Source organism: Sinocyclocheilus anshuiensis, unplaced genomic scaffold (assembly GCF_001515605.1).
Source record: "Sinocyclocheilus anshuiensis isolate Anshui unplaced genomic scaffold, SAMN03320099.WGS_v1.1 scaffold24, whole genome shotgun sequence".
In the NCBI taxonomy this organism is placed as follows: domain Eukaryota; kingdom Metazoa; phylum Chordata; class Actinopteri; order Cypriniformes; family Cyprinidae; genus Sinocyclocheilus; species Sinocyclocheilus anshuiensis.
In genome coordinates, this window is record NW_015557090.1 from 562,857 (window position 1) to 584,271 (window position 21,415).

At 41.5% G+C, this 21,415-nt stretch overlaps 1 protein-coding gene and 1 long non-coding RNA gene across 2 annotated transcripts in view; both read right to left on the reverse strand.

The window, feature by feature from the left end:
- LOC107677046 (uncharacterized) overlaps nt 1–4,334 on the reverse strand; it is a 15,606-nt gene extending 11,272 nt beyond the window's left edge. The window contains exons 1-3 of the long non-coding RNA XR_001632800.1: nt 4,227–4,334; nt 3,033–3,057; nt 1,044–1,144 (exon numbers count right to left, since the gene is read on the reverse strand). This is a non-coding gene — a long non-coding RNA (uncharacterized LOC107677046). The remainder of the gene's footprint in view (nt 1–1,043; nt 1,145–3,032; nt 3,058–4,226) is intronic.
- Nucleotides 4,335–5,710: 1,376 nt separating this feature from the next.
- Nucleotides 5,711–21,415, reverse strand: part of LOC107677050 (immunoglobulin superfamily member 5-like) — a 37,687-nt gene continuing 21,982 nt past the window's right edge. The window contains exons 4-5 of the mRNA XM_016471840.1: nt 5,857–6,150; nt 5,711–5,727 (exon numbers count right to left, since the gene is read on the reverse strand). Coding sequence (XP_016327326.1) covers nt 5,711–5,727; nt 5,857–6,150 — 311 coding nt within the window. The remainder of the gene's footprint in view (nt 5,728–5,856; nt 6,151–21,415) is intronic.

The following is a 21,415-nucleotide window of genomic DNA, read 5'->3' on the forward strand; positions in this document are numbered from 1 at the left end:
TTCTCTCAAGAGGGTTGGGGATCTGCAGGCCCTCTCAGTGGCCCCTAGACTTTGCGCCTGGTCTGGCTAAGGCTTTCCTCTGCCCTAGAGCGGGTTAGGTTCCTAAGGTCCCCTCCTCTAAACCGCGGCCTGTCGTACTCCAGGCCTTCTGTCCTCCTCACTTCCGGGAGCCCGACCAGCAGAAGCTTAATTGTATGTGTCCAGTGCAAGCACTGGACACATACGTCCACAGAGCTGTCCTGTGGAGAAGGGCGGACCAACTACTTGTGTGCTACGGTCCCCTTAAGAGAGGTCTTCCTGCTACAAAACAGACCCTCAGCCTGTGGATAGTGATGCCTTCTCCTTTTCTCATGAGTCCTCTGATCTCCCCTCGCCTCTGGGGGTCAAGGCTCACTCTACTAGAAGTGTGGCAGCCTCCAAGTCCTTTCTGGCAGGTGTGTCTATGCAAGACATCTGCAACACTGCGGGTTGGTCCACGCCCCTCACGTTCGTCAGGTTCTATGGCCTAGATATGCGAACTACTCCTGGCTCTTCTGTTCTCTCACCCTAGCTGTGCTCTTCCACACTAGGCAGGGATTTGTAAGTCTGTCGGCGTGGGCATACTCGTTTTCCAAAGCGTTTCGATGCAGCTCGAGTTCCTGAAAGGGAAGGTATGGAACTATGGTTCCTTGAGGGAACGAGATGCTGCTTCTCAGTGCCATACTTCCGGCATGCCTGCGAGTGCTTGCTTCATTCATTCATTGGTCTGATTACACACATGATTCAGAGCGTGGTCACGCTGAAGGTATTCCCATAGCGTTTTGACGCAGCGCCTCGTTCCCTCAGGGAACCATGTTTACATACGTAACCTGGAGACGTTTCCCCATACACAGCGCTCATTCCCTTATCTCATGGAATCGAGGTTACATCAGTAACTGGAGCGTTTTCTTGTTTTATTTCTGTGAAAATATTTTACATAAAGTAGGCATAATCCCCCATTTATTTTTGTTTAGCACATCATTACACTGGGTGTTCTGTTCTGCAATGTATTTTGATGTTATTACTTGTTACGTGTTCGGCGTGGTATCCTGGGTTAACTTTTCCTCTGGTTTCATCAGCAACAGACCTCCTCCGACTGCTTAAATTGACAGTCCACGAGGAGCAGCTGGAAAGGCAAATGCAATACATTAATCTTTTTCTCAAGCCACACTGCAAGAAGTGGTAATCTGTGATTATTCCCTTAAAGAACTATTTCTACCTGATTTAACTTGTTGTTATGAACCGATGTATAGAGTTTGATTTAGTGACGTTAAATAATATTTTTTACTAATATTCTTTCAATGTAAGAGTCAGTGGCTATGTCCAAAATGGAACACTAGAGTACTCTTTACTACATATTGTAAAGCATACATCATATAATGATTACAACACAAAATAGTATATAAAATAATATTCACTACGCAACAATAAACAATATGGTTATTTTGCATTTCTGAACCTATTTTGTATAAAAAAAATATTTTAAAAAATGATGGAAAAAATGAAAGGTGAACTCAAGCGCATTGTATTGTGGGATACAATATAGCATAGTGTATGTTCTGTTGCATACTCCACATTTTGGCAAATGAAGATGGATATCAGGTTATCTTTTGCATAAATGAACTAGAAATAACAGTAGTATAGTAGTATGCTGAACTGAGCAAAATGTCATACTCCATTTAATTTTGTAGCAGTGTTTGGAATTTGTGGAAAATGCCCCAGCAAACAGGGGACGTCCCCCGGACGTTCCGAACGTCCGTTTAGGTCCGCAGTACGTCCGCTGTGTAACGTTCGCTGGCGGACGTTTTGAGGACGTCCACTTACGTCCGCATTTGGTCCTCTTTTTGACGTTCGCTGGCGGACGTCCGGTTTTGGTCCGCTTTTTAACGTTCGCTGGCGGACGTTCGGATGACATTCGTCGGAGCCAGTTTGCGAACGTCCCTGTTTCGTCCCTCATCTGCCATTTCCATTACAACACTTGAAAAATCCAGTCGCCCATGCATGGGCTTTTATCATCAGACCTGACCAGTGTTGGGGAGTAACTAGTTACATGTAACTACATTACGTAATTTAATTAAAATAAATGTAACTGTAATCTGTTACAGTTACTTATGAAAATGTTAATGATTACAAAGGGAGTTACATCTGAATATTTTCACACATATACAGTATTTAAAATATGAGACACCAATGTTTCAGGAGTTGAGGACACAGACACATGCTTGATAACTGTTTTATTTCCTATTTTGGTTTATGTATATGATTTTTAAAAAAATTAAGATTAACAGTTTTTTTTTCCAAGGCATTGTTAGATGCCAGTGTTTGCTGTCATAGCTATGCAAAGATTTGATTCCAAAAACAGTATCATAGTTATTAAACTATATCTTATGATTTTAAATCTGTATTTAACCTCAAAAGGATCTCAAAGTAAAAAGAGCTGCTAAAGTCCGATTTTGAGGTGGTTGTGCTTTACAATTAAATTATTATAGGCCTAATCTTAATTCAAGTGAAGAAGGATTCTGAAAGTCTGACAGTAATCAGTGTTGAGTACCACTGTAACGTTAACCCTGCCTGCTTTAAATGTTTCAAAATAATTACAATTTGAAAACAATAGAAATTTAGAAAAGTAATCAAAAAGTAATCAAGTGAAATCAGTCACATTACTTTAATAACGTAACTGAAACAGTTACATTTTAAATAGGGTAACTTGTAATCTGTAACCTGTTACATTTCCAAAGTAACCTTCCCAACACTGGACCTGACACCTTGCAACTCCGACAAAGAGGGACATTCTGGGGACCTTTTTTTGTTAGCTGGATCTTGTCTTTTTATGCCTGTCAGTGTTAGTGGTTTAGAACTGGGAAAACAGATAATGTGCAATGTTCAGAGAGATTAAGACTTCTGTCACTAATAGATCATTTCCCTTCTTCTGGATGTTGTATGTTTAACAGAGGTCCAGTTGGTGCATTCAGAAAAGCCTCAAAACAGGTATGGTATACACAAAAATGTCTTACCTGAATTTATTTTCAGAGCTTGATTCTGTAAATGTAAAGAGAAAAACATACGTGTAACTTAAAATTTCTGGTTCTAGCCTCAGGCAGCAGTAGTCATCTGGTAGCAAGCTTAACTAGCGATGACATATTAGTAGCTGGTGCAACAAGAGGATATGAGACAGTAACAAATTCCAGAGCTGCATTGTGTGTGTGTGTGTGTGTAGATAGATAGATAGATAGATAGATAGATAGATAGACAGATCTGTACAATTCCATACATACATACATATATATATATGGAATTGTACAGATCAAAATATGGTGTTGTTGTTCTTCAATGTCATGCTAAACAGTCTTAGAAATCGTGGTGAAATGGTGAAAAAAAAAGAAATGTTCTCTTGCATAACTTTTGGAATGGAAATAATATGCAGTGGGAAGAAAAACTATATTTCAGTGCTTTTGAAAGCGAGCGCAAAGTTTCTTGGGGGAATCCAATAGCTGCGAGACAACGCAAATGTTTTGCGAGCAAACACAAAAGCATTGAAATTTAATTCTTCCTCCCATCTTTTATTTTTTTCCATCACTATGTTCCCTTAGGGGCTCTTATGGCACCTTGCAAAATATACTTATAATATTCTATAAACATTTTCTTGAATTTTATTAAATATATAAATATTCACATTGAATGTTTTAGCAGTGAAACACGTTTGCACATATGCCAGAGGTTTTTTTAAATGTGTGAAATGGCTTATAAGGAAATAAAATGGATGACAATTCCCATTTTCAAATCTGTCAGTACTCTTAACAAATATGTAATACCTCATGTACAGTTACGAAATCAAAAAAAATTAGTTGTAAAGAGTTTTAATTACCATTGATGTTAGAACATCTCTTTAATTTAACCACTGATAATGTGTGATTTGACATATAATGAATAAAGAAAGAACTTGTTAACAAAGACATTGTTAACAGGTTTTCTGTCTGAAACGGATTATACATTTACCTAAATGCTGTGCAAGCACTTTAGGAGACAGGTGAGTGATGCAGTAAAACCTTTAAACTGCCTCGTTGCTGACAGCTCAACCTACAATGTGTTCTTGCTGTTGGTCCAATTTATGGCAAGCACTGCTTTAACTTCCCCCTTCATTGGTTTAATAACTTGCAGGAGAGTTTTAAAGGGAACTTTTAAGAGAAATGAAAAATGGATTCCCTTACTTGTCAGTTTTTTTCTATAGTACAAGATCAGGATGAGCACTGCCAGCAGAATGATCGTACACACAGACACTATCACAGCGATCACAACTGTGTAGTCCTGTGGTGCTTACGGTGCCACTGCAAAACACATTTGTACATTTATGGCAACGTTTATATGCAAAAAATTGACCCAATGCATTTAATCAGTATTTTTGCAGCTATGATGAGGATAAATCATTTACAGCCTACTGTCAATACTGATATTTATTTCATATAGACTGTCGTGTATATAATCTAACAGTAGCTCTAAATTAAAATTGAATTGAATCAAGCAAAAAATATATTAAAAAAAAAGCTTTTTAGCTTTTTATGAAATTAATATTGATATATTATGCATCCTTTTAATGTTTTAGAATGTAATATGATGTGAAGCTAAAAAAATGTAGCTGTAATTTTGTTATAATAATTGCTAGTACACATTTCTCAATACTACACTCTAAAAAATGCTGGGTTGTTTCAACCCAACTTTGGGTCAAATATGGACTAACCCAGCTGTTGGGTTAAATTTTTTAATTAAATTTTTAACCCAAAAGTTGGGTTAGTCCATATTTGACCCAAAGTTGGGTTGAAACAACCCAGCATTTTTTAGAGTGTAGTCATGCAGTTTTCCTTACAGCTTGGCACAGCAGTAATTTCACATTCAAAATGCACCAAAACTAATCAAATCAAGTCATTCTTCCATAACACTAGCAAATGTTTCACCCAGCAAGCACACATTGTCATTCATAAAAAAAAAACACTGACAACAGATAAATAACAGGTAAAATTATACGTATTTCCTTTAGTCAAATATCTTTATAAAACAAGCTCTCACAAAATTCAGTATATGGTTTCAGGGTTCTCCAAACTCGGTCCTCGGTTCGGCAGAGTTTAGCTCCAACTTGCCTCAACACACCTGCCTGGGCGTTTCTAGCATGCCTGGTAAAACCCTGATTAACTGGTTCGGGTGTGTTTAATTGGGGTTGGAACTAAACTCTGCAGGACATTGGCCCTCCAGGACCGAGTTTGAACACCCCTGTGTTACATGGTCAGTACATGTTTACATTACGGTACAAAATTATTCCTATTGTATAGTCGTTCTCTTTTGTACACGTTCTATATGAGTGTGTTCAGCTACATCTAATTGTTTTGATTGTATTTCATTTTATTTATTTATTTTTACATTTGGAATATATTTCAATATGTAGAAATGTAGCAAATTGCTGTCTTATTCAGTTTCGAGATATGTTTATGTTATGTTATGTTGTGTTTAAGACACAACATAGTTTAAGTTTAAGAGTTTGTAAACGTGTGAATTGCCTTGTTGGTACATAGAATTATATTGGTGGTTGTGTCAAAGAGAGAAAAGAATGAATGTTTTTGAAAGCTGTATTCACTGAAAGTATTTTATATCAAAGCAATGGAAAATTATCTACAGTTTAGCCCACATTAGACTGCTGTTGTGCTCACTGTATGAAGAGTACTGAAAAAGTGACCAAAGTATTGAGAAATGTGTCCTAATGATCGGTAATTTTTTTTTTAATAAATAATCATCTGTAATGCTTATTAGTTTACTTGCATGATGAGCTCATTAATATCCAATCACTCTTACCAACAGTCAGCTTGACACTGCTGCTTTGGTGGGCTACAGCGGCAGACACAGATGCCCAACACTCCACTGTGCTGCTTGTCTCTGCTTTTATCTGAAGCACACTGGTGGAGTTGGAAAGGCCTTTGGGGTCCTGGAGACTGCTGGTGTTGTAGTCGCCTCTGTCCACAGTGGTGCCACTGACCACCCAGGACACTGAAGGGTCCGGATACCAGCCACTCGCTTGGCAATGGAAGGTGACAAGCATCCCCTCTTGAACTGACAGATCACTCTCCAAAATCCTGACATTTCCTTTTTCTACATTTTAAATACAAGACATGAAGACTTTGTGTCATAGTTTCTCAAAACGTTGACATATTTCAAATATTATTATCTTATCATAAATGTTTGTGTGTACTCTGATGGAAAATAATATGAGATGGGAGGAAAAATTACATTTCAATGTTTCACAAAACATTTACGTTGTCTTGCAAAAATATTGCACAAAAGCAAATTTAGTATTATAGTAATATATTACTTCAATCACAAAAGTTTTGCGAGAAACACAAAGTTTGCCACAAAATTTTTCACGGGGTGCACTACTTTTGTGAGAACTTTTTCACATCAACACACACAAAAAGCCACAGGGCACAATGTACTGTGTTGATATGAAATAATTTTCAATATTGATTTTTCCCTTTTTTTTAATTAGATCTTGCATTGTGTTGTGTATTTTAAGGTTAAAGGAAATGTCCATTAACTTAACGGATAATGCCCTGGCAGAAAATTAGCAGTAAATTTACTTTCCTTACTTTTTTTTTTTTTTTTTACAGAGAAACCTAAGTTGTGTCATGGTTGGACTAAATGGATGACGAAAAAAGGGTTCAAATAACAAAAAGGTATTTATTTAAACAAAACTAACTCAGGTAATCCACAAATGATAAGTAGGCTATGCAACAGCTTGTACCACACAACATAGAAACAATACTAGAACCAGAACTGAACAAACTGGAGGGTCTAAATACACAGGGATAATGAACTCAAAGACAAACAGGTGTGAAATTATTAATCAGTAACTATGGTAACTAAGTACTGGCAGGAAACAGAACAAAGGAAACTGTGGCTACGTTTACACTGCAGGCAAATGTGGCCCAAATCTGATTTTTTTTTTTTTTGCTCACATGTGACTCAAACCATGTCCACACGTACACGGGTATTTTTATAAATGTAGTTTTTCCTTCTTCCATTTTGAAAAAAAATCTCCATCCACATGAATATGCAAACGCATGCTATGAAGCACTGTCATGAGCATGCCAAACCAACAGACTAAAGCTAAAAACAATTCAGATTACTAAAATATGACTAAAACTAAATGACATTTTAGTCAAAAGACTATGACTAAAACTAAATAAAAATTTGCTGTCAAAATTAACTCTGGGGGGCATGTGTGTGTGGGGGGTCATGCTTGTCATGTGATTCACAGCAGCCACGACAGCACTGTATAACTGATATAGGCTGATATTCCTTTTTATTTGAAATATTTCCAAACGTGTTACCTATATCAGGAAATATCTCGATTCTCAAATATGTGCAAGTAAATGCGTTTTGCACCTTTATTGATTATGTTATTTAATCAATAAATGGTGATGGGCAAAGTAGACTAGTGTAATCTATTAACTACACATAAAAACCCGACATTTTACTTAAGTACCAGATATGGGTGTCATGCCACAAAATATTTTTAATACGACCGACTTTGTATTTAATGTGAATTTAATAACAACATTGTAACTTACTAATTATAACACTTTCATTTTACAGAGAGCAAAGAACATTTACATTATCAAAGAACATTTTCATTCAGTCTAGCCAGAGTTCAGGCAATTTCAAAAACTCCCATTAAAATCACTGAAGCTGTTTACACTGTGAAATTAATATCTGAACTTCTTTGATTGGCCATTGCATTCATAAACTCAACAGATTTGTGTGTGATTAGTTATAATGCACAGTGCTGTAAAAACACGTCTGTACCTGGCTCAGCGCCAGCCAGCGAACGCAGATTTGAATTTAGCAGCTGGTGATATGATGCACTGAACGTTCTAATCACACCGGTGTGATTGTATCAAATATAAAAAAGAATATTCGGCTATTTTTTGTCTTTTGGAAGCTGCATTCAAAATCCACTTGGCTCAGAAATCTGAGGGGGCACGTGCCCCCCCTCTGGCTGTGACAACTCTATATACAAGCAAAACATGAGGGCTCCTATCATAAAAGTTTCAAAACTCTGCTCTCTTCTGTCACATCCTTGTCTTTATTTTTCCTATTGCCTGCGCACAATCTCGCTGTTTTCTGCTGCGCAGCTCACACTATAAATAAACACATAATCGCTTACTTTCCCTGCATCCCAATGTTTTACTATCCATCCTAAATAGTATGTGAGATTAAAATAAGTGTGTCCCAAAGCATAGTATGTTGAAAAGAGCAGCCTATGCCAGAAGTCCCCGTATGGTCTACTATTTTAGGTAGATTTTTGAAGTGTGGATCCGTGCACACTCTGATGGCTAATATTACCCACAATCCATTGCGCTTTGACGAATGATTCTGTTCAGAACTACAAACACGAATGATTAAAAAAAATGTTAAAAAACTATAAACATGGCAGTTGTGCGTGACCGACGGTTATGTAGAGGTTTAGATAAAGGGGTTTGAGTTACTAATAATCAATATTTAACCTGTTAAAAAAATGTATTTAATGTTATCTGTGTTAGGATATTTCATCTACAGCAACAATGTTAACTTTTATAAACATCCGTTTGGCCATTAACTTTTAAATGCATCATTACGCAAAAAATATGAGCAGAGTTCTCTGCATAAAGAGACCCACGGCTGGCAGATCAACGTGCTACTTCATTTCTCTCCAATACGGTAGGAAGTTAAATGAAATGTGGAGGATGTTAACTGTGACAAGATGAGTGACAAGGCCAGTTTACAGTGACAGGATGCGTGTAATTATGCGACAAAGCGGACCGTTAAATGGTTAAGTTGTATGACGAGATAGTATGTTCCAAAGCTTGCCTACTCTTCTACTGCACACTCAAAAGTGTGTACTTTTTTTTCAGCAAAAGACTTCCGTATGACAGCGTAAGTGTTGCCAAGTCCACAGTTTTCACACGGAATTGGGCTACTTTTTCATCGTTTCCACTGGTTGTTTTTCAACTCCGTGGGTTAAAGCAACCCCACTAACGCGATATATAACCCCCAGCACATAATTGGGCTAGTTTTGGACTAGTTTTGAGAAGCAATTGGGCGGATTTTGTTGTGAAAACCTGGAAACCCTGTTCATAATCTGATATTGGCCACATTTAAAACAACAATGTGAACAGCTATACAAAAAAATCGGATCTGTGCAAAAATCTGAATTGCGCACTGGCTCGCAGTGTGAACGTAGCCAGAGGTAACTGAGTAAAACAAACGAAATGTCCATGAAAATGAAACAAAACACACAGAACATAAGAACAAGAAGTTGCTTCAGTCCAGTAACATTCATCTTCAAATACTTCTAACAATATCAAAGTTCTTATGTTTAGTTTATAAAAATCAATAAGGATTTCATAAAAAAACATGTACCAAAACCTGAAGGACATTCTTTTTGTTAAATGTTTTGCTTTTTTTTTTTTTTTTTTTAATTAATGTCACTTGGTTTGACGTTTTGTGTGTTATTGTAATGTCATTCATACATTTTAAGTGCAGCTTAGGTGATTGAATACTTTTTTGGAGCGACTGTATATGTGTGTTTCTTTCCACTAAAAGCAGACATGATTGTACATATTTTGTTAAATGTTTTGCTTTTTTTGCCGTTTTTTTATATTTTTTTTTAAGTTAATGTCACTTGGTTTGACGTTTTGTTACATATTGTAATGTCATTCATACGTTTTAAGTGCAGCTTAGGTGATTGAATACTTTTTGGAGCGATTGTATATGTGTGTTTCTTTCCACTAAAAGCAGACGTGATTGTGCTCTTTTGAAATGATTGATGGTTCATAATTGACTGGTTGATGTGTGACTGGTAAATGTGTGACAGCTAAATTGTCTCTTTTAAAAGCCCACATTATGGGCTTTTTATTCACCCTGGAAAGGGAAACAAAAGGTAAAGCGGTGGACTGTTATAGACAGCTGCATAATTAGTCGAACTTTTCGCTTTCTCTTTTCGCATGGCCACAGCAATTCATTTGTAAAGGCTTTACTGTGGGTTACTGATTGCCTTATACTGTATAGGCTACCTCATAAGTCATGTGTATATATATATAGCACAATGTGATTTAAACACTAGATTTTTACATATTTAAAGGATGCACATTCAAAACTCACACTTAGGATGTTGTGGATGGTTTCTAGAGCATTGTCAAGGTTCTGTAGGGCATTTACCACATTGCTAGGGTGTTTTGGGTAGATACAATGTGGTCCAAATCAAAAGAGCCCACCCACATGCCTCTATGATACTCTTGTCTCTATAGTTCAAATCTTCATTTATTTAAAATATGGGATTTTATTTTATTATTTATTTATTTTTTTGGCTGTTTTTATCCACCATACAATAATAATAATAAAAAATGATAATTTATACTATTAGCATCAATCAACCTATATGATTTGAGGTATTAGTCCAACTACTTTAAAACTACACTTTAAAATCTTAAAGTGAATAAAATGTCTGTGATCATTTAATCATTACTTATGTAATATTTATTTTGTTTGCCATAGGACACAGCAGTTCCCTATCTGACGGTCACTATAGGGCCTTTCGCACCGCTTTAGTTCCAGAACTAAATGTACAGTACTAAAGTACTGGGATATTTATATTAGATGAAAAATAACAAAAAAAGCTTATGAAAATAAGCAATACAAATAAGTTAAAGTACTAAAATTACTGAAAAGAAATATAAAACTGAAATAAATATACATGACAAAAGCACATAACAAAATTAAATAAATAAAATTAATTTTAAAAAATGTAAATGAAAACTGAAAATATTAAATAAAAGCTAATTCAAAATTTTTGTAAATACTATATATATATATATAAACAACTAAAATAACACTTTTCTTCATCATGGGCCAAAAAATAAATAGTAATTTATTAAAGATAGTAAAATAAATTGAATACAAATTTCTATAGGTGGCATTAACAACACAGAATATTAATATCATCTAATGTCATCTAATTAATATGAGGTATCATCTAATATCTAATATCTAATATATTCTAATATTAAATTCGATTCTGCATCCTCTTTGCTACCTCAATTGAAATTCTAGAGCTGAACTGGAATGTTTAAGTGCTGAATGTCGCCGACTCTGCTACAAGCATGTATAACGGCTGTAAATATGGCAGTATAACAGTGCTTTCTAAGGGATTGAGGTTTTTATTGGAGCACAGTTAATGGTGACAGTAAATCATACAGCTTAAGTGTCTGTGTCTAATTCTCTGGGATCCTATGCACTTCTTTCTGTCGGTATGAGGTTTGCCACGGAGGGTTTCTGTTGTTACCATATTTTTAAGGGATCTTCGTTTGTTTTTAATGGTAAGCAATTTCATCACTGCTTTTAAAAGAGAAAATCTCAGAAATGCGGTAATGAGTTTAATGTATCATGGGAGATGGTGTGGCTGTATGGCCCATGAGAGAAGAGCTTTAAATGCATGCCATAAACCCATCAAACTCCAGTGCTATTGGAGAGCTACACTAAAAGGTCTGGGCCGCAGAGGGAGAGAAGGCGATATCACTGCTGCTGTACAAATACATTATTGTATCAATGCTTTGCTAGAGACATTCACTACATGCCATATTGAAAGAGAAAGCATGGTATTGGTTGAAACCATAGATCTGAAATGTATATCCTTAAAACAGGGTCTTTTTGACATGAAATCATCTTGAAACTACGTTGACACCCTCATACCAAAATTCATTATCCATTTCTATGTGGAAAATAACGCCTCGGTTACATACTGTACATAACCCTCATTCCCTGATGGAGGGAACGGAGACGTTATGTCGTGACGACACTAGGGGTCTAACTTGGGAGCCCAGTCATCTCTGAGTTTAAGAGAAAACGGCAATGAAAATTGGCTAGTGGATTTTGCATGCTGAGCCACTCCCCATGCCCATGGGTATATAAGGCGACAGCGCGCCTCCACTCATTCGATTTTTTCTTCGGAGTTAATGTCACACATTCACTACAAAGCCATTCGTCTTTGTGTTGAAAGCGGGCTGTTCCTGGTTGGTGTTACGGCGCAGTACAGCTGTGTCCCTGCAGAGCGATTCTCCTGGGCGCTTAGACTAAAAGAGCAGTTGAAAAAGACTAAAAGAGCTTTTTCAAGATGCAGTTTCGTCCATGTCCTTCTGGATGTGGTCGCTTCCTGTCTTCTGTTGATGGCCACGATTGCTGTCTTCAGTGTCTGAGCCTTCAGCACACTGAAGCGGCGCTCGTGGATGAGTCATGCGTCTATTGTGGGCGTATGACCATGGCATCGCTGTGATCGCGTCTCTCTCTCCTCAAGGGGAGTGGAGCAGACCCCTCTGTCACTACCCGTCCCTGTTTCTCTGCCGCAAGCAGAGGACCGCCGGCTAGTGCTCTGGAAGATGTGAGGGTAACAGTGAGAGCTTCTCCGTCGGGCCATGGCCCACGGACCTCTCACTCCTCCCGCAATGCATGTCCTGTGCGGCTGCCGAGTGGTTCTGCAGGGCCATCTCACGGCGTTCCCAGCGTGTGATTCGGTGGTCCGCCGAAGGATCAGATGTCGATTGCAGCATCGGGGGATGGGCTATCAGCCTCTGAGGATGAAGATTCTGCGGGGCTGCCCCCCTCGGTGTTGTCGCCACTGCCGAATCTGACCCAGAGCTGTCGGTCATGCTTGCCCGGGCAGCTGCGAGCATCGGGCTGGAGGTGACTACACCGCCCAGTCCTGAGTGCTCGCGGCTGGATGAATGGTTTCTGGGTGCGGAGCGCGGCTCACAACCGCGTCCTGCCCCAGTTCCTTTCTTCCCGGAGGTGCATGAAGAGGTGACGAAGTCGTGGACGGACCCCTCTGTCACTACCCGTCCTGGTTTCTCTGCCATAAGCATCGGCCATGCTTGCCCGGGCAGCCGTGAGCTTCGGGCTGGAGGTGACTACACCGCCAAGCCCTGAGCGCTCGCGGCTTGATGATTGGTTTCTCGGCACAGAGCGTGGTTCACAGCCGCATTCTGCTCCAGTTCCTTTCATCCCGGAGATGCATGAAGAGATGACGAAGTCGTGGACGGTCCCTTTAATGACCAGAAGCCGCTCGTCTCCCTCTTCCGTCCTCACTACCCTCGATGGCGGGGCAGCCAGGGGGTATGTAGACATTCCCTAGGTGGAGAGAGCGGTTGCGGTGCACCTGTGCCCACAAAACACCGCTACTTGGAGGAATCGTCTGTGTCTCCCGTCCAAAGCCTGTAAGCTGTCATCTTTCAGCCTGCTCGTCGCCGTGGGCGCTCTCCTGCGTCCTCCATTCTGGCTCCGCCCTGCGCTGAGACACCATCAAGGCCGGTGCATCGAGCCCCACACAGGAGAGCGGCGCCCCCCGTGTCGCACCCGGCCGCTAAGTCCTCCAAGAAGACGACGAAGCGGCCCTGACACGGGCAACCCGGAGATGTGGGAGACTGCTCTTCAGGAGGTGGCGAAGACAGTGCCGCTCCTTCCCCCGGAGGAGGGCCGGGTGGAGAATCCTTTGTTCCACATTTTCAAAGAAAGAGCAGTTTCCTTTTCCTCCGGGTTGCAAGGCTCGTGGGTTGACAGTGAGCGACGCACCGCTTCCTCACCATCACCCATGATGCCCCCTGTTGCCAGTGGCCAAGAGATCATGTTTCAGAGATGCAACGCCTCTCCATGCGGCTCTTGTCAGTCCATCCAGGGACACGGGGAGTTTTGCTGTGATGACTCAGAACGCGATGCCTTTTGGGCCACCCAGCACATCTCTCCATCGCTGCACCACTGCGGGTACGTCGACGGTCCCTTTGGTGCCACTCGTACGGAGTTTGGGAGCGTGGCTTGCGCTGCCCAACCCGTCCCGCTGGCTCATTCGGATGGTTCGACTCGACTACACGATTCAATTCACTAGGCGACCTCCCAAGTTCAACGGCATTCTCGAGACTTCGGTGGCAGTCTGAGACGCCTCTGTCTTGCACGAGGAGATTTCTGTCCTATTGGCGAAGGATGCAATCAAGCAAGTCCCTCCAGTCGAGATGAGGAAGGGGATTTACAGCCCTTACTTCATTGTACCCAAGAAAAGCGGTGGCCTTCGACCCATCTTGGATCTGCGAGTTTTGAATCGGCCCTTCATAAGCTCACGTTCAAGATGTTGATGCAGAAACGTATTATCAAATGCATTCAAGCCCAGGATTGGTTTGCAGTGATCGACCTGAAGGATGCGTACTTTCATGTCTCGATTCTTCCTCATCACAGACCATTCCTACGGTTTGCGTTTAAGGGTCGGGCATGGCAGTACAAGCTCCTCCCCTTCGGGCTGTCCCTGTCCCCCCGTGTCTTCATGAAAGTCACGGAGGGCGCCCTTGCCCCACTATGGGAAGTGGGCATCAGGATCCTTAACTATCTCGACGACTGGCTCATCATGGCCTGGTCATGAGAGGAGTTGTGCGATCACAGGGACCTGGTGCTTCGGCACCTCAGTCAGTTGGGGCGTCAGGTCAACCGAGAGAATAGCAAACTCTCCCCTGTGCAGAGAATATCTTATCTCAGTATGGAGTTAGACTCTGTGAGTATGATGGCACGTCTCACCAACGAACGTGCCCAGTCAGTGCTGAACTGCCTAAGTTCCTTCAGAGTCAGGACAGTGGTACCACTGAAACATTTTCAGAGGCTCCTGGGGCATATGGCATCCGCAGCTGCAGTCACGCTGCTCGGATTGCTTCATATGAGACCACTTCAGCACTGGTTACACTCCCGAGTCCCTAGATGGGCATGGCGTCGCGGTACACATTGTGTCACCATCACGCCAATGTGTCACAGCCTATTCAGCCCCTGGATGGACCTTGCTTTTCTACGGGTCGGGGTGTCCTTAGAACAAGTGTCCCGGCATGTCGTGGTCACGACAGATGCCTCCAATACGGGCTGGGGTGCTACGTGCAACGGGCAGGCAGCCTCAGGGTCCTGGACAGGACCTCGACTGCTTTGGCACATCAACTGTCTGGAGTTGCTGGCAGTGCATCTAGCTTTGCGGCAGTTCCGGCCGCTGCTGCTGGACAAGCACGTGTTGGTCCGCACGGACAACACTGTGGCTGTTTCGTACATCAACCATCAGGGCGGTCTACGGTCACGTCACATGTCACAATTCGCCCGCCATCTCCTCCTCTGGAGTCAGACGGGCTCAAGTCGCTGCGTGCCGTCCACATTCCGGGGGAGCTCCAACGTGCGGCCAACGCGCTCTTACAACAATTCACTTTCCCCGGAGAATGGCGACTCCATCCCCAGACGGTCCAGCTGATTTGGAGTCGATTCGGGGAAGCTCAGGTGGACCTGTTTGCTTCCCACGAGTCCTCCCACTGCCAGCTGTACTATTCCCTGACCCAGGCCCCCCTGGGCACGGATGCACTGGCACACAGCTGACCCCTGGCTCTGTGCAAATATGCGTTTCCCCCAGTGAGGCTGCTCGCACAGACACTGTGCAAGGTCAGGGAGGACGAGGAACAGGTCCTGTTGGTTGCGCCTTACTGGCCCACCCGGACCTGGTTTTCGGAACTCATGCTCCTCGCGACAGCTCCTCCCTGGCACATCCCCCTTAGGAAGGACCTTCTTTCTCAGGTGCTGAGCACTATATGGCATAGGCTTGCCTCGTAGAGGGAGCTCAAGCCTGAGTGATAGTGTCTACCACCGCTGGCGGCAGATCACTTAGGTCTGCCGCGTACCATCCAGGAGCCACATGTGGAGGTTCCAGAGATCTGGATGCGGCAGCGGTGGTAGACACTATCACTCAGGATAGAGCTCCCTCTACGAGGCAAGCCTATGCTTTGAAGTGGAGTCTGTTCACGAATTGGTGTTCTTCTCACCGAGGGGACCATGGAGATGCTCGATTAGGGAGTAGTGCTTTCTTTCCTGCAAGAAAGGTTGGAGCATAGGCTGTCACCCTCCACCTTGCACGATGCAGTGGACAGCCGGTCCCTGGGAAAGCATGACCTGATCGCTAGGTTCCTGAGGGGTGCCAGAAGGTTGAATCCTCCTAGGACACCCCTGATACCCTCCTGGGATCTCTCTGTTGTCCTGGCGGGACTTCAGAGGGGTCCCTTTGAGCCGCTCGATTCAGTTGAGCTGAAGTTCCTGTCTCTTAAGACAGCGCTTCTGATCGCACTCACTTCCATCAAGAGGGTCGGAGACCTCCAAGCATTTTCGGTTAGTGAAGAGTGCCTTGTGTTCGGGCCGGCCTACTCTCACGTTTTCCTGAGACCCTGGCCTGGATACGTGCCCAAGGTTCCCACCACTCCCTTCCGAGATCAGGTGGTGAGCCTGCAAGCGTTGCCCCCGGAGCAGGCAGATCCAGCCTTGGCGTTGCTGTGTCTCGTAAGAGCGTTACGCATATATGTGGACCGCACCCAGAGCTTCAGAAGCTCTGAGCAGCTCCTTGTCTGCCTTGGAGGTCAGCAGAAAGGGAAGGCTGTCTCCAAGCAGAGGTTAGCCCACTGGATAGTGGATGGTTTACCAATCCCAAGGCGAGCCGTGCCCCCTGGGGGTGAGAGCCCACTCCACTCGGAGTGTTGCCTTCTCCTGGGCGCTGCCGCATGACGCCTCTCTGGCGGACATTTGTCGAGCTGCGGGCTGGGCGACACCTAACACCTTAGCGAGGTTTTACAACCTCCGTGTAGAGCCGGTTTCTTCCCGTGTGTTGGGTAACAGGTACTTGGCGGGAAGAACTGGCTCAGTGTCTCGTTTGCTGCGCCATTCCCCCTCACACGGGGATGCAAGCACCTTTCTTCTCCCAGTAGAGTTCCCCGGTTGGCGAACCCTGGTCGAGCATCCTCCAGCATGCCCGACAGTCAGACTTGGCGGAGCAGTCTGATGCCAGGCCCAGTACTGGTGTTTGCATGCCCGGAGTCCCGGTCAGCCCCTGTACTGGGCTGGGTGTCCATATGGCTTGATTCCCTATGGCTAATCCCATATGTGTATTCAGCCACGGTAAGGTTTCCCTCTCGGTGAACCCGTGTCTTCCCTTGACAGACCCGCTCTATCAGTGTCTTCTGGCAGTTGTTCCATCCCTACTCTAAGGTAGGACCTGCCTCAGAGACCCATTCCACATGTAGTACTGCCCCTGGGTCAGTCCATATCAGTATCTGCACGTCACCTCCCTACGGGTAGGATGTGGTCTCCGTAGCGACCTTTTCCTTAAGGCTCGCTTCCCCATTGTTCTGCCAGGCTGAAAAGAACAAATAGGAAAGATTTTAAGCAATCTTTCACTGAAGGTTGAAATCCCTTCCAAAATCTTTTTTTGTGGACAGAACAGCAGCATGGCCTTCTCCAGCAGCGATGTATTCACCATTTGGTCCCCTTCGGTACCAAGGTCAGTGAATTTGCGCTGGGGCTTTGGGAAGATTTGTCAACATTTGCAGCACCACAGGGTTGTGACGTTTTCCATAGACCTCTAATGTCATCACGACATAACTCGTAGTGACCGACAGATAGGGAACGTCTCGGTTACGTACGTAACCCTCATTCCCTGATGGAGGGAATGGAGACGTTATGTCCCCATGCCACAATCTTGAATCACTCGCTGGTGCTGTGACATGTTCTCGGCTCCTCGGTGTAAAACCTAATGAGTGGATGCGCGCTGTCGCCTTATATACCCATGGGCATGGGGAGTGGCTCAGCGTGCAAAATCCACTAGCCAATTTTCATTGGTATTTTCTCTTAAACTCAGAGATGATTGGGCTCCCAATTTAGACCTCTAATGTCGTCACGACATAACATCTCCGTTCCCTCCATCAGGGAACGAGGGTTACGTACGTAACCGAGACGTTATCTCAATATGATGTGAATAATAATTAACCATAAAATACACTATAAACACACTATAAAATGATCATAAATGTCATAGATTTTATTCTTGCACTGTAAGTGTTGTGTATGGGAACAGAATCATTCAGAACGGAAAAGTCTATGTTTAATTTATCCAGCGATCTTTGTCAACAACCTTAGTAGCTACAATAACTGAAATTCCCTTAAAATGTAAAATATGCTAAAAGAAGTGTTACAACAAAGGTTTCATGTCAAATATCAAATACGACTACATCATTTTCCACTACTTTGGTACTGCTTTTTTCCATTTATTGTGAATAAACTTGTCTGTGTGTTTTTCTTTTTAATGTGTATGTATGTATATTATATATAATATTATTATATTTATTGTATTATATTCATTTATAATATTTATTTTATTAAAATATTTCAATATTATTAATTACATTTTTATATTTATTTAGAATAATATTTATTTAATATTTATTTTAATACATTTTATTACTTATTTTAATTTTTTTCTGTCTGTTTTTTTTTTATATTGTTGATTTTGTGCTGATGTTTAGGTTTGGGGGTACAGTTAAAGGATCTAAAATATATCTACAAAATACTAAATGATATATAGGATTTGTAAATATTTCAGGATTCTAGTGGTAAATACCTAATACTACTTTTGTTTTAGATGTTGCAGTACATGTTTCAACATACCCAAACATTCATAAAAGTATGTTTTTGTACCTTACATGTAAATACATATCAACAATGATGCCAGACTGATCAATCACCTCCATAGAACAAACAGTATGTGAGTTTTGTGTCAAAGTAAGTTATACTCATATACAAAAACATCCTCAAGTTCAAAAAAGAATATGGATTGAGTATTTTAATACTGTATTTTTGGTGATAACAATAAGAGTTACATAAATATCATCCACTAAGCCTGTGTCTGGTTCTGACAGTGTAATTTAAAAGCAGGGCCGCTCTTCCCTTGTCAACTGGGTGATTTTTTTTTCCAGCAGGAGGGCCAGGCAAGGAAAATTACTGTGTATGAGACATCGTTTAATCTGGAAGATGTATGGCTGCCCATGACCCTAATGAAAAGCTTTGTGAGCAATCCTGTGTCTGAAAGGCTGACACACGTTTAGCCCTTCCTGAGTTACATCCTAACTCTGATTCTCTTACCAAGCTAATCTATTGAGGAAAGCCATACAGAAAGTGAATATGGATAAGAGACAGGCTACGTCTCAGTTCACATACTATCCATCCTAAACAGTATTCACAATTACTATTCAATATTATGTACTAGGACTTGCCTGGTGGATGATAAAAACACCAAAAATATATCATACTTATATTGAAGGAGGATTCAAAATAGGGATGAGAATATCATAGAGATTTGGTTGGGGTGGGCTCTTTTGATTTACCCCAGAACACCGGTCTGGCTACCACCCAAATGTAGTATTGTAGCAATGAGTTTGGCATGAGTAAACACTGCTTACATTTTCTTATTATTAAAACAAAAATCCAAGAAAAACATGCCTGTGGTGACATGTCCGGTGAGTGGAGGTAAAAGTTTAATGCTCTCAGTTTGAAAATAACAAACCACATACTGATGGTACAAACAAAAGAAAACATTTTAGTTTCTTCTACATGCCTTTGAGCTCTATATAGCTCTAATTAAAGTTGTTGGTGTTTTACTAGTGTTCAATACAGTTGGAAACTGCCAACTCAATCTCATTAGTAAATTTTACTTTTGCAATTTGTAATTGTAAAATGTAATTTTATGGTGATTTCTTATGAATAAATCATCAATTGGCCAAAATGTAAAAAAGTTACAAACTGTCATGTGAATGTGTTGATAGTGCAGTGAACTGCATATATAGGTCAGTTTTTGGATTCTTGCAATGTTGATAGAGGCCAAACAGATCTCGTGTAAAAAGTTACATGAGAGTAACTATTTATCAGGTGGCAATTTTGTATGAAATCACATTGTCACGAATCCGGTCTACGAACTCCGTTCATTCACCACCAGAGGTCACCCGCTCACTACATGGACTCTCACACTACACAGACTGTTACATGTCACTCCGGACTACAGTTCCCATCATCCATTGCACTGACACAGCTGAATGCACTGATCACACAGCTGTCACTAATCACACGCTCACCTGAGAGCTATTACACACTCTATTTAACACCCACTCAGTTCCTGTTCAGATCGTTGAGTATTGTCTAGCGTTTTTTACTCTCCAAGTGTTAGCTACTTTACCAAGCCATTCCGTGTTTATTTCCTGTTTGGTCTCTAGTATTGTTCTGCGTTTTCCACTCTCCTAGTGTTAGCTGCTATACGGAGCCAGTTTATTGTCATAGTTTTGTCTTTTTCATAGTTCCTAGTTTAGTTTAGTCTAGTCTTGCCTTGCCTGTTTTCCCATGTATATATCTCTGCCTTTGTTTTTGGATTGCCCTGTCGTCTTGCCGTTTGGACTCTGTTTGCCCCTACCTGGACTATTATCGTGTACCTGGATTATCTCTCTCTGTCTAGCCCTCTGGATGTCGTTTGCTGGTCGGAGATCCTTGTCTGCTCTTGTATTATTCTTGTGTCTTGCCCGTACTATACCTGTTTGCTATTGTTTGACCCTGCCTGTGTTCTGACCATGTTTATAAATAAAAGCTTGCACATGGATCCTCAAGTCTCGTCGGCTCCGTTACACACATGTGTATGGAGTCAATTCAGTGCCACATATACTTGCAAAAGAATTGAGCTATTGCAAAAGAAAAGAAAGTTTTGCAAACAAAAATTGCAAATGAAAACTGAAATGAGAAAAAATAAATGTGCTTTTTGCAAACAAAAATAAAGAGCATTTCATTGACATGCCTCCTGACATAAATTAAGAAATTACTGTCACTGTAAGGTTCAAAAAATGAAGCTTGAGTCTTAGACCTTTTTAATGATGTATAGTTTATCAAGTTAATTACATTGTTTTACATTAAAACTAGTAGTAGCTTTGAACTAATGTAAACAAAGAATGCTTCTGTGCATAGGCGTCCTCCTACAGGTTAACAGATTTTAAGCAAACTACGTTAATACACATATGTGACCCGTGCTGGCAAATCGGACCCGTGCTGAGTCGGATTAATTTTGAGCTACACGCAAAAAAGTGAAAAATGTCAGTTTTAGTCAAATTTGAGGTTTTCACAAAAATGAGTTCACTAAGCCCTCGTCTAGCAATCCCAATGCTCCAAATAGTAATTAAACATCTAAAATCATCTTTATTTGTACATTTTCTATGTGCGTTACAGTGGTCTTAAAGGGGTCATATGATGCGATTTCAAGTTTTCCTTTCTCTTTGGAGTGTTACAAGCTGTTTGTGAATAGATAAGATCCCAGAAGGCATACTTGCTATAGTATTGTTGCTGCCACCGCCGCCGCCATGTCGTGAAGATGCTGTGTGTTTCGTGTGTTTCGTGAAAATACTTTGTTTGGCCTTCCAAAAGAGGACACAACTAGAAATCAGTGGTTAAGTTGTATTTACAACACTGTTCC